The 14716-nt window shown below is 39.3% G+C and overlaps 1 protein-coding gene across 1 annotated transcript in view; it reads right to left on the reverse strand.

Annotated features, from left to right (window-relative positions):
• The window catches only part of SRFBP1 (serum response factor binding protein 1), an 80773-nt gene that overhangs the window by 21084 nt on the left and 44973 nt on the right, over positions 1 to 14716 (reverse strand). The window contains exon 4 of the mRNA XM_075527254.1: positions 4578 to 4649. Coding sequence (XP_075383369.1) covers positions 4578 to 4649 — 72 coding nt within the window. The remainder of the gene's footprint in view (positions 1 to 4577; positions 4650 to 14716) is intronic.

Below are 14716 nucleotides of genomic sequence, written 5' to 3' on the forward strand. Positions count from 1 at the left end.
GAGTTTAGGAGGTGAAACAGGGTCTTCTCATGTGCGAAGCAGAAGAATTCTCATTTGATAAATCACAGAAAACCTTTTCTTATTACTGTTAGTATTTTAGCTGGTTCCCCAATCCCAAATTCATTTGAGCCATATAGGTAAAGAGACATAGATATTAAATTCACTTTACTCCTGAAATAACGCCCAGAACTTTAACTGTAGCATAACAACCTTTGGGCGTCCGTTAACAATATCTGGACCTGAAGCTAGACAGCACTAATCTCATCCCTCCAACATCATGTTAAGTACAGCTGTCCTCATCAGGCAGCTTAGATTTTTAATGACCAAAATCATACTGTGCACTAGGCTGCTCAGACAAATCCTGGCACGTCTCTCTATAGCCGTGCATGAGCTGCCTGAGATCCTGTTTCTAAAAGCCTTCGAATTCCTTTTAAATTCCAAACACTACAAAGTTGGTTCCTGGACATGAAGCAATCCAAAATAAGCTCACCAGGCCTTACATTAGCAAAAAAAAAAGCTTCTAAGAGCTAGTAATGGCTTACATTTCTGGTCTAGAAGGAATTTCTCAACACACTTAGAACTTGCGGCAAGCTTTTCAGTAATCTTGAGACTCAGACGGATGTGGCATGGCCCCAAACTTTGACGATCACAGTATACTCAAAATTTGCTGTGCAGAATCCTCTTTGCAGACAAGCATCTGCGTGATTAAAACATGACGGGATTGGAGAAACAGGTGAAAATATAGAACATAGCAGGAAAAGGTGGCACTCTTCTCAGGGACCACAGATTAGAGCTCAGTGGAAGGAGGACTATACTACTAAGGTTACGTGAAGGTTGTATCTAGAAGCAAAAAACAGGATGTATTTATCATCTGCAAATATTTGTTGGTATTTCTGCAAGTCAGAAGCATGTGCTCAGTTCAAGCTCTGACCATAATGTATAGTGGCACTCTATTCTTCACTCAAAGAAAAATATGACAGTTCTTCATAGTTTCAGTTTCAATCCCCTCTTCCCACCCCCAAATCTGAAAGTCGCTGAATTTTGAAGCGTATAGACTTTATTATTTAGAAAAAAAAAAGAAGTATTTTGACTTAAGGCAAGATGGCACTCCAGATTGTTGCTTGTAGTAGAGAGTTCCATTATGCTGGAGCAGAATTCTGTCATTCTCAGTGTTTAAAACACAGGGGTTTTTTTCTCATGTCCTACATACATGTCCTACATACCAAAGACTTATTGGAAGAAAAACTAAATGAGATGCCACAGTAAGTTAGTGGTGCCACAATCTGTTCGCACTAGTGCAAAGGCAACAAAACCAACTGCAGTTATGATGAAGGTGTTCACTGGTGGACCAATGTCCCCTTTTCTGGAGAAACAGCACAGATGATACATATAATTTCTCTAATAATGGAAAAATATTAACACCTATTTATCTATCCTGCCTATCGTAACCTAAGTTACCTCAAACCTATGTTAGCAATTAAGTTGAAGATAACAGTTAAGACTTTTGCCAGTTCCCAAGTCAGTTTCCTGCATATCATGAACAGCATTTTTACGATTAGCTTCTGATTTATAACTTCAGTGTGCTGGAGCACAACACTAATGAACCAAGCCTCCTATAACAGTTCAGATACATATGCTGTAAAGAACATTTCAAAATACAATCACAGCTGGTAATACCAGTTCAAAAAAAAAATTAGACAACAGATCTGCAACATGTTTTTTAATTTTATTAATGGCTGACAAATACATTTGTTGCAGACAGTACACAACTGTGTACAGAAAGTGCACAAAAACTTAGTTGAAACCTAGAAAATACAGGTTCCATTATTCAAAAGCTGTAACTAAGCACCAACAATATAAAGCCTAGTTAAAGTTGCATGGCAACATTCATCACAATACTTGCAATAGAATTTATCACCTGTTGATAGCAATGGTGCCAGCTGCAGCAATATTAAAATGGATTAAAAATATTTCAGCAGAGGTGCACAAAGAAGAACTGTTCACCTACTGCTTGTCTTACAGTAATGCACTAAGCCCTATAACATTTTTGTACATTAGAAAAGGAAGAAGTCTTGTGTCATGTGGCTGGTGACTCTTGCCAACTCACTCTGCAGCTATCATAAATCTGCTTGGCTTATTAGCAACCATCAGTATAGCAATATTGACAGCTAAATCATAAGAACTCAAGTTAGAGTGCCACTTGCTAAACACTTAGCACAATTTTAATATACTTGACTGAAATCTATGCAAACTCTTTTTAAATAGAAAAGTATGCTTAACTTATTCTGAAAAATATATGGGGAAACATAGTAATGGAATATAAAATCTCAGTGGGCAGAAGGAACTAAGTATCTTGACTACATGTCCACTATGCAAAACTAATATTCAGCATTCCGGTGAATTAAAAGCAGATTGCCTTTTATCAAAGAAAACAAACCTATTCCGAAAATGAAAACAGCCACAGGATGTTTTCCTTCAAATATTTCGAAACTCAAGTTAATGAAAAGGTAAACAGTGTGGTCTGCATTTCATGTGACCTACAGAATATTGCTAGGGATAGAAAATCAATGACTTTTTTTTTGTATGTTTAATAACTAACTGTGGGAAAAGAAGAAATAATATATTGGAAAATTAACTTTTGTTAAAGCACGAAAGGGATACCTTCTTTAGTTGGGGATATGCTATGGCCAACCAACAGCAACCAATAAAGTTATGATGGCTTAGCCACCACTTGTCAACAGTACTGTAATAATTAATTGTACATGTTCTTCTACTGCAGTGAGGTTAAAAACCCTCTATGGGTTTAAAAAAGCATCAATACCCATCCATAAACTTGATTTGAAACGAGACCCATTCACGACAAAGTGTGAGATTAACAGACTTTCATACCACTGAAAAACAGGACCACCAGCAGAAAGTAACAGAAATAACAACAGTTCTAAAAGCCAAAACAATTCCACGAAGACACCTGTATTATCTGTTTTCAAGGATTACAGCTAAATGAAAGCCTATTTTAAGTAAATATGGAAAGCGTACAGTCATCCATGACTATGAATACATAAAAAATAATGGGACAAAATAAACTAGTAAGATTAATAATATTCCTTCTGTATTCTTGGCAATAAAATTGTCCTCTTAGAAAATAAAATTCCAACTGTAAGCTCTCTTAAAACAATAGCATCAATTATTTCATTTTGGGGCTCCTATACTTTATTCAGTCAACCAGCATAAGCCTGATGCATTTGAATTCTTGGCAGAATAATCTCCTACAGGAAGTGACAAAATATCCTACTGTTTGAATTTAGCGTCCTTCTTCAAGCGTGAAATCCCTCTCCATGTGTCCTCACACATCCAGAATCTTCACTTCTGCACCATTTCTAACATTACAGTAACCAGTTTCTGACTAGCTCACCTTCAGACTGGAAAGTCTTGGTCAAATAAATTTAAAAGAAGAATGCTGCTTTTTAGCTGTATGTCAGTATATCTGTGACTTTTTCCTTAGTCTCTTCTATCATTAAGAGAAGGAAAAGCAATAAGATGCTTCCATCCAAACACTGCTTCAGAAATACCAAATTCCTATGATATTTTCCTATTAACTTGAGTTTGCTCACATGAAGCATGGAAATCCTGCTGCACACTATGCTAACAGCTGAACTACATCACACATGACTATGCTTTGCAATAGCATAGTTATATTACAAACTAATGATGCCATTATAGGAGTAAATGACCCAATTCTACATTAAAACTTAGCCTGTGGACTATAAGCATTTCCAATTTCAGACTCCCTCCATGGACTACCCATAGGAATTTAGGATAATATGGAGGAAAATACACAATTTCATGTATTGATTCAGAATTGCTTTCTGGCATCACTTCTGCAGCACATCCCTTAAAACAGTACTTACTTCTGCTCTGATTCACTCCTCTTTTAGAGTGTCCTGTCTGCTCTCAACCTCGACTGCTTATTTCAACAAGCATCTTCCCACTTGCATGTCTTCTGTTAATCTCTTAGACATCACTAGTTAGAGAGTTAATATTTAATAATATACCATCAGTGTGCTTCAGGAGAAACACTGCACTGAAATTAATGAGCCACAGGGGTGTTAAAATTCCACCTTTATTTCAGGCTAATGTTTGTCATGTTTTTTCATATGTGGAAACTTCTCTCTGCATCTAAAAGTATTTAGACCCTTTTCCCAACTGTTGTTGAAAACTTAGATTATTTACACTAATTGAAGCATGCATATGTACTATATAAACAAACCAAATCTATTTATAAAAACTCAAAAACCACTACTATGCTTCCTGGTATTCTATTCCAGTTACTAGGGATTAGCACACCAGCCTAGATGACAAGCCACTTGCACTGAACAGCTATACAATTTTTTGTAGATATGACCTAGTGGATAAATTTCCTTAGAAAAGGAAGTAAGGTCTACAATGAAGATGCAATATAACATATAGAACACACTGTGCACATGCACATACTCCCACTCACATACGCACCTTTTCCTAAGGAGAGCGCTCACAGTCACAGAAGCAGGGGAAAGAAAACAAAAAACAACAAACCTTACCTTTCTGCAGACACTTTCAAAATTAACTTCCGTCCTAAGAGCAAGTCTGGTAACTTCATCTGGCTTTATTTCCTGTGGATGAAAGATATATTTGATATCTTATGATCAGACTTTACGAAATCTTTCTAAGGTTCACCTTCCTCATAAACATTCTGATTTCATGGCATCTCACACTGATCTCTTAAAGGAAGAAAATCAGTTTGCTATATAGAGGGTTTTTTCTGTGTATGTAGACACTACATTTACTGACTTCCAAAACGTTACTTACACCTAATCTGACTGTATCTACTACTACTGAGGGCAATAGAGATTTTCAACAGCAAAGTATGCAGAAGGGTGATTTTATTTACAGAAATGTTTAAATTGCCTTTATTGCTGTGCTACAAATAAACTTCGGAAGGTTTGCAATGCCCCACTTACCTTAGACTCTGAAGTTACATCAGAACTTATCAACATATGTGAATATATAAGTTTAAGACAATGAAAACGAAGTTGAGAAAAAAAAAATCTTTTCTGAAGAGACTGACTACACATGCATTTTTCATTCCTGGACTTAAGAATTTCCATTGGCAGCTGAAATAGAGGTATGAAAATCCTGGACAAGTGGATTTTGTCAGAAGTTGAATATTTACGAAACATGCCCTCATGATAGATTTCTCATTATTTTAAAATACGTACTTTATATATGTTGTATTACAAAATGCCCTATTAACTTTATCAGTTGAATGCACTGAATATTGGCTTTTTCCTCCTAGGGCACTGTGTCAAATAAATCATGTTACATACCAGTTGTTTGCCAGATGGCCATTTTAAAAGCAGTTTAACTACCGTTATTCAGAGTCCAAATAAATTCCACATATTCATAGGTCTGAAAAATGAAAAACTTTGTACAAAGAAACCTAGTTATTCTGATAGCTTTCATCTAGATCTAGCCTATATCACAATGCTGGTGGCTTCAAAACCTGAAGAAAACTATCTGTTTGCTGATTTTCTAAAACTCCAGGAAAGTAGATGGCTTAAATATAAAATACAGTAATTTTGCAACACTTGTGGCCAGTAAGGAAGAAGAAAACCTAAATTGGAAGTGTCCATGCAAAGTAATATAGTTTCAGAACATAAGACATGTCCAAGTGCTTGGGCTGCACCTGTAGGTAACATTATGCTCAGATCTGGACAAGACAAATGCTAACTGAAAACCCTTAAAAGCAACTACTGTAACTATTGGCTTAGAATAATTAATGTATTAGCAAAGATTCAAATGCAAATCAAATTATGGGAGACATGATAATTTACAAATGTCTAGAAAAAAATGTACTACATAATAGGGAAAGACTTTCATATTCAACAACTAAATTACACTTGTTCCTTTCTCTCTTTTTCCCTACTTAATCATCCTTGATAAGTATTCCAACACTTTCATTTAACATCCTGCTCCACTGTTAAGTTTCCATATTCTACCCTGTTTCTGTCCTAAATCTGGAGCAGTCTGCGCACTTCCTTAGATGTAATTTCAGGAAGAACCAAGAAGCTTACTTTCTAATAGAGGGTCATACCTGGTGTTTCAAAACCTTATGTTGTCCTTCCTTCTATATACTAGATACCTTACAGAGAATTTGCATCTTACCCAGATCTTTAAGGTGTTGTGTAAATTGCATATGTCTTAAAACTATAAGCAAGCATATAATAATGGGAATAAAGTAACAGAACGAAATTAAATTAACAACAACAACAAAAAAATCCCTTTTTGTGAATGTCAGAAGACCTTCCTGACAATGAGGTCTAGAAGTCTGAAAAATTGTCTCCCAAAGGTACTGGTGGAAGCCACTTGGAGGACAGAATCCAGACTGGAAAAACACTGGTGGATGTAGGAAACAATCTTCTACTGGCAGATGGACAGTTGGATGACCTAATAGAATCTAGAGATGGAAAAGACCTATGATTCAGTTTTCCATGACTTTCCAAAGTGTTTCACAGATGGTGAAAGTAGGACACGGTGGTTAAGCGACATGCTTACTGTCACATAGTTGGTTGGGAGCTATGAATGAAGCTCTGGAACCCAATACTATTCATTACATCAAGCTGCTGCTTTATTAAAAAAAAGATAATTTATACGATCTTAATGCCAAGTAAAACTGCCTATTTCCTGCCTCTTTAGGATTTGAACGCAGCAACTCATTCAGAGGGGAGGCAGGTAAGCTTCAGCAATCCCTACACTAGAATGTCAAAGGTTTAATTTTTATATGACAACATTAAAGAATTACCTTAACATTGCAGAATCATTCATAATAATGGAGGAAGAGTTACAGTTTGGAATGTGAAGTAATGAATGGAGCCTCACTGAAATGCTTACCATACAGAATGAGGCCAAGAACCTCCTGTTACGGCTTAAACCCCCAAATTTATAAAGCATCTCCTTCACTTCTCTTAGATTTAAGGCAAAACAAGCATTTTTGACTTACACAGTCTTCAGCAGCACCCTGGTTTTGTAAAAGCAGCCATATAAATCAAGTTATTGGAATAAACAGACCTTTCTTCTGTGTCTATTAATGGTCAGCAGCAGACAGGGAAATAGAAAAAGGATATAGTGATATTTTTCCCGGCACAGTTTTCTCAACTTTGAGATGTATGTAGCTCAAGAACTCCTGACTCACAAAGAGAACCTTTGTATTGAATATCTATTATGAAATCTTCTTTCACCAACTATGTTAAGGGATGTTATAAGCAGCTGCCACCTTCAGCATCTCCAGGACCAGTCCAGGGATTCCCCCTGCCTTGCTGCTGGAGCCCAAGTCCAGAGGTCTGCATCCCAGGTCCATAAATGCGGCAGTTGCTTTCTTATTGGCAGGTTCAACCAGTAGTGAAGCTCAGCTATGCAGCTAGCTGCCAGGGGCAAGGCACTGCCTTTGACAGCACCCATATGTAACACTCCCAGGACTCACATGAACTTAAGTACAGCCAGCCAAGACCTCTTCCTCCTTTTCATCTGGTCAGGATTGAAGCTCACTATTGAGAGTATGCCCCCTCCCACCCCCTCTAGATTCATGAGCACTTTCATGGATTCCTCAAGTATCAGCACAGCATATTCCTCTTTCCATCTAATACCCCTCTGCCTGGGTCCTTTTATCCATCTCATGGGCCTCCTACTTGCTGTCTGGCAGCAAGTCACTAGCAGGCAGATGCATGCACTCACACTCTTGTCTTACAGGCACCCCACGCTCACAGGTCCCTCCATACACCTGATACCCCTGCCTGGACCCAGCGCCTCCTACTTGCTGCCAGTCCAACTTGAAGTTCGCTAGTGAATTACACATGCCAAAGAGACACACATGTGGGGTCAAACCACGTGAAAATACAGACGCTCTGCCTGCCCCCGTCAGCAGTAGGCACCAGGCACACAGGCTGCCACCTGCAGTCCCAGTCCAGATGCTTTGCTGAGCACCTCACTTGCCTCACTCGCCCCAGTCTCACCCACAGCTGTGCCCAGGACACACACTATCCCTGTCCTCCCAGCTGGGACACGTGCTGCTCCTGCCCCTGTGGCTGGAGCTGAGACCCTCACCTGCTCTTGCTGTTGCCACCATAGGCTTGGGGCACCTATATCCCTGGTCTGACTCCAATTGCTGGTCCTGTATCCACTCATGCCGGTCCCCCCAATAGCTGGCACCTAGTCCTTAAAGCACTTGCACATACAGGATAAAGGATCAGATTACACAGAGAGTTAAGAAAAGATTTTATAAAAGAAAACAGACTGTGGCGATCAGACACAGGGCTTGGTCAGATAAGAGTACTGACTGGCACTGGCTGGGACCAGCCCCTCTGATACCCACTCCCACCTATGCCCCCTAAACATTGTTTAGTAAGTTTTGCATAGTCCAGAAGTCCCCTCATATCCCCAAATCCTCATGTTCATCTTGTTTCCCCTTCTTATCAGTTACAAAGGCCAGGTTGGCCTTTCCCAAAGCAATACCAGTAGTTTCTTAATGGCCCATTACTTAGTGACTGGAGACTTCTTGGCTTTGTCACTGTCTCTGTTACCCCTTGTCCACCAGCTTTGTTCCTCTCTGTGCTTTTGTTCACCCCTTCCCCCCTTCACTTATTATCCCCTTAGCAATGAAAAGGTCCACTGATGGAGGCTCATAATGAAGAATGATCTCACCACCTTCCAAATGCCCTCACAGATTATAGCTGTTTTCCATGTTAATACTTGGTATTGTAACATCCTGTGCCAGTAAATTTCCAAGATTAATGAGGTGTTATGTTCCAAGTGAAGAGGGAATACAAAAGTTAAGAGGGAATGAGATAAGTATGCTACCTTATGAAGTATCAGGCCCACAATAATCCCAGACTAGGTAGATATGGACAAAGCCCCCTACCAACCAACCCTCTCCTACTCTCCTTGAAAATAATCTCTGACAAACATTTTAAACAACCCCCTAATACCTAAAAAATGAAAGCCTTAAAAATAAGGTGTTGAAGTACTGACTGTCTCTTGAGGGATGATGAAAAACAACTGTTGGGATCAACAGACCCTTCTCCCTTGCACGCTGACCATGTTTTCTCTTGTGGGAAAGAGACTACAATTACAACAAGAGCTACTGACTTTTAGATACCCTGCCAGCACTGATGGGTAACAGGTAGTAAGCAACAAGGGGAACAGATCATTTTCTTTTAATTATAGACTGCACTCCTACCTCAACTTCTGTCACGAAACCCGTTTAAGAGACAGGGACGTGAGCAAGGTAAGACTCTGCAGGCTGATGTACATGACACAAAGCACAACAGCGTAGCTCTCTTTGTCCTGGTGCCTGAGCCGAGCCAACAACTGCCACAGGAGCAACCAAGATGAGACTGGAAGGAGGTGTCGAAGGTGACAGAGCGGCAGCAGCATGACCAGCCTGACTTTCAGATCTGGGATTTGCACAATTTTTCAACAATTTTCACAATGTGGAGATTGAGGCTCCTCCAGGCATTCGCCGCTCAAGAGCTGCTCCACACTCTGGTGGGTGGCGGGGGGACATCAGGTGAACCGACCCCATAGCCAGTTGGACCTCATCACGGCTGTAGGCAGACGACTAGGCCTTGGTCTGAGATTAAGCTGAATAAACAGGACGTGAAAAACTACTGGACGTGACATAAGAAAACTGCTGGATGTGACAGTGTCCTGGTTTCAATTGAGATAGAGTTCATTTTCTTTATAATGGCTGGTATGGGGCTATGTTTTGGATTTGTGCTGAAGACAATGTTTATAATACAGAGATGTTTTAGTTGTTGCTGTACTAGTCAAGGACTTTTCAGCTTCCCGTGTTCTGCCAGGTGCAGAAGAAGCTGGGAGGGGACACAGCCAGGATAGTTGATCCAAACTGACCAAAGAGCTGTTCCATACCACATGACGTCATGCTCAGCATATAAAGCTGGGGGAAGAAGAAGGAAGGGGGGGACATCCGGAGTGATGGCGTTTGTCTTCCCAAGTAACCGTTACGTGTGATGGAGCCCTGCTTTCCTGGAGATGGCTGAACACCTGCCTGCCCATGGGAAGGAGTGAATGAATTCCTTGCTTTGCTTTGCTTGCGTGCGTGGCTTTTGCTTTCCCTATTAAACTGTCTTTATCTCAACCCTCAAGTTTTCTTACTTTTGCTCTTCTGATTCTCTCCCCCATCCCACCGATGGGGAGTGAGCGAGCGGCTGCGTGGTGCTCAGTTGCCGGCTGGGGCTAAACCACGACAGACAGATAACGTGAGAAGCTGACAGAGCGGCTGGATTTTACAGATCCAGATCTGTGAAAAACAGACAAGCTCCATAGAAGGGCTGGAGTACAGGGCAGCTTTCGGGGGGGGGACGCATCTTGCCAGGCTCACGGTACAGAGGAAAACGTCCTGGTAATAGCACACGAAGCCAAGACTGCCTACGATGTCACACTAAAATACCAAATTCGGGGAAAAAGTTAAGTATTGGTGGGGAAAGACTGGCCTGGGCTGGGAAAAGGAAGTGGTGGAGTACAGGAAGGAATATGCCGGTGCGCAGCGCGGGTAGCTGTGGGGCAGCCATGCAGCTCTGAATAAGTGCCAGTATCAGAGGCAGCGAGCTCACCCCACTACTTACAGAAACTTAGAACAGCAAAGTTTGGTTTTTTGGTTTTTCAAATGATGAACTTGTTTAAATAAACCGTAACTGCCTTACACAGAAAGGCAAGACTGTATTGAACAGAAGTATATCAAGTATAAATGGCATCTGAAAATACAATTTCATGCCAATATTGATCATGGTTGCTCAGACGACACTATATCCAAGTGATACTGAAGAAGATACAGTTTCTAACTTAATGGGTATGGAAATGTAATTTATCAAACAGCCTTTGGAAGACAGGAAAGACAAAAAACCCCTGTCAGATGAGGCTTTGACACAGCTTAGAAATGCAAGATTATTCACATAAAATGTATTCCCAGCTATGCTGTGTAAGGCAGTTTTAGATGACTCAGGAAAAAAAAAGTTTGCCAGTAGTGGCCTGTGGAAGTAATTTAGGAGTCCTCACACTATTAAAAACTACCCAATTTCAATTTTGTTTTGACTAGTATTTTCCTTTTTATCATGCAATTAATTCATTTTCCTCATTATTTTTTCACATTTTCTCAGCTGTACGAGTGTTAAGCCTTTCCTTATGAAATCACTCTGTATACACCATCTTTGTAAAATGACTTTTGTCTGAAAATGGAGGAATTTCTGTAAAAAATAAGTAATAGAATCAGGGTATATACAAGTAGATAACAGAACACCTATACCAAAAATCAAATATATCTGGTGAAATCTCAGCTGTAGTTTGTTACCCATTACTGCACTTACATCTTTTAAAATATTATCATAATTTTTACCCTTGAACTACCGTCTCACAAAGTTTCTTATATTTTTCCACAGCATTCAGTCTCATTTTGCTGTTTTCTGTCATTTTTCTAGGTTCCTAAGTGAGGAAAAAGGGATAGGAAAAAAACCCAAACCTCATTTCAGAACAGGTCTTCACCTTCTTTTTTCTATACTTTAATCACTGCATGGCTTCCTGTCATAACCAATTTGTTCCACTACGTCTGTAAAAGGTCAGTATTTTAGTCGTTCAGAGCAAAAGTACTCAGTGTAAATACTACCATTGTGAAAGTATACAAAAATGGGATCATGCACTTAAAAGCGGGATATCTTCAAAGCAGTGAAATAAATCAGCCATGGTTCACCTGAACATTTATGCTTTTCAAAAAGAAACTAAATCCATGATAAGAGTAAAAGTTTGTTTCAGCTATGAAGCCCTGTTTTTCAAGAAATGCAGTACTCTAATTGATTATGAAGTACCAAACTGATTATGAAGAAAAAGTGACACTTTTTCCCCCTGACAGTTTACAAATCCAAATCCTTTGTCAGTAACTCTGACCCAAATATATACACACCCACATACTCTCGCGAGAATTTCTACAGATGTAAGTCTCATTAGTGGACCGCCATAACAAACTTAAATGGCACTCTGCCTATGCAAAAAAATAAAATAAATCCACTCCCTATGCCATATCACCCCAAGCCCCCATTTTACCAGATGTGAAACCAAGATGAATAGTATTGCCAGAAGGGGAATTTGGATAAAATTAATAAACAGAACAGTAGGACAAAAAATTTAAACTGGTAAGTAAAAATCTGATATTGTCTAGTTAAGTGTGGCTTAAGCTTATTAATAAGTTTATTAAACAGATCAGCACTACACTGAGATATCTGCTTTATTATAAAATCACTATGTAATTTTACCAACAGACAAAATTAAGCACTTTCAAGCAGCTGGCTGCCTTCCTGCCAGTACTTACAAACTATTACCAAGTCACCTCTCCAGCCTCCTTTTGAGTAATTAAACATCCTGCACTTCATCTACCACAGAATGAAAATTTGTCTGTATGTAACCTCTGTAATTCTTTTCTGCATTTGTTCTCAGTTTTTAACTACGATTTTTAAAATAGGAATAAAATGGTATGCAGTATCTGTCTTGGTAATACCATACAGAAGAAGAGAACTCTCATTCTAGACAAAGAGCCTGTAGCCTTCCTTAGTCCAGGAAATTTAATCTTCCATTTGGCTTTACATTTTTCCTCAATGGAATCCAGGCAATCCAGGTCACTCTCATCTTTATCCACCACCTTTAAATTACATAAAGTCCTTCCAGAGAGGTCTACTGATTTGTCTGAAATTTCCCTAACTATAACCTGGTGTTAGGTGAACTCAGAATACTGTATTTGCTACTTGTTTGTGACTGTACCTTTTGCAGTAAAGCTTTTGACACCTAAAGACTCAGACTTTTCTTGTAATGATTTCCTGCTTTGTTGACTGTGACAAGTAATCCCAAAACCCCACTTATCTCCTCTATCCAAATGACAACATGAGAATACCTGAATGGTGCAACCGCACCATTTATTTTACCTGGTGCTAAGAAATAGACTGGATAATCATTAAAATGTTTCATTCCTAATTAACAAAAATATAAGCTGATACATTAATTTAAATGGATATAGTAGCACTACTTTGATACTAAAAATTCTGTTGCTAGCAGCCCCTAGAAACCTCCACTCTTCGCACCCATATATTTCTACCAAAAATACAGCACAATCTGAAAGCGTGGCAAGTAAAAATCAGATTTTTTTCATCAGGAATTCAATCCAGCATTTCAGCATTTCAATTCTAAAAAGGCCTGACATTGCCTCCTGTTGCAGCAGACTGCAAACAGACACTTTACATAATGCTTTCACATCTGTAGATGTGAAAGCATTATGCCACAGCTACCAAGAGTTTCAAATTACTGCTGAGGAGGACTGAGGTTTTCAACCCACAGGTGAGAATCCAGTGAGGGCTGATAACAGTCTCATTGGAGGTAGATTGACTCACAGGGAGTCTAGGATGGCGCGGTTAGGGCCATCTCTGTCACATGTCTCAATTTGACTGATGCCCAGAAAATTAGGAAGGTATACAGACTGCCAAGTCACTTGTTCAGAATATTATTGACCTTCATGAGTCAAGTAAGTAATTAGGTATCTTCGTGCTAAAAGCTTTCCTGAACAGTCATTTGGAAAAAACCTGCACCCACCACTCCCCGAAGTGTCAGCTCATCCGCTGGCCCATGCAGCTGAAATGGGGATTCTTGGGGTTCTTGGGTGAATCACACTTGGGGCTCAGGGCAGAGGATGTGCTGGGGAACTTCAGCACTTCAGCTCTCCCAGTTTACAGAATTCCCCCATACTACACAGAGAAATGCCTTGCTATGCCTCCCAAGTCACACTCAGTTCATGCTAGATTTAAATAAAATGCAATTAAAAGCATTTATTTTTAATACTCAAAACAGACATAGAAACATTTATAAACTGCTTAGGTAAAGAAATGAAAGACAAGACATGCTTAATCTACTCACACTAAGGTTAAAGATCTCTCTGCTTTGCTCAGGTTGAGTCGCCGTTCTTCCTGGTAAAGTGACACTCAGGATTTTCAACGTTTCTGCATATTTATACCACAGCCTCCACCTTTCAGATAGAGACAGTGAGGGAGTCTCTTTGGGAGCTACTGTCATGGTTTCTTTGGTGACTCACTGGCATCTCGCTGGCATAAACCTTTGTTTTTTGAATTACAGATGGACACAAAATCTAAGTGGTGCAAACATGTAAAGCTTATAAAAATACACAGTAGTCTTCTGGATGGTAACAGAGACCATAAAAGACAATAATTAACGACTGAAGGGTGAATGTGTTTGAGAAGATGGATTTCCAATCGTTTTCATCTAGTATAACGTAATATACTGACAGAGTAAACACTGTGTGTTGAGGCATAAGTGCACTCAAAATTAATATAAACAAGACAAATAAATCAGCATATTACTAATGTACGCTTTTTTCTAAGTGAAAATGACAGGTCGCATTACAATGGGGGTAGGAATGTCCAATTTGCAATGCTCTGCATGTAGTGGGAACTTCTGACTATTGAACTATTTTCATACTATCTGTCTTACAAATATTTACTAATACTGTTTGAATAAATACTGTTTCAGAAGTTTGCACATTTTCAGGAATGACATCTTCTTTTAATAAATGACTTCAAGAAGTTAAACTTGTGCTAAGCTTACCGCCAATGTAGTA

Source organism: Mycteria americana, chromosome Z, assembly GCF_035582795.1.
Source record: "Mycteria americana isolate JAX WOST 10 ecotype Jacksonville Zoo and Gardens chromosome Z, USCA_MyAme_1.0, whole genome shotgun sequence".
NCBI lineage: Eukaryota > Metazoa > Chordata > Aves > Ciconiiformes > Ciconiidae > Mycteria > Mycteria americana.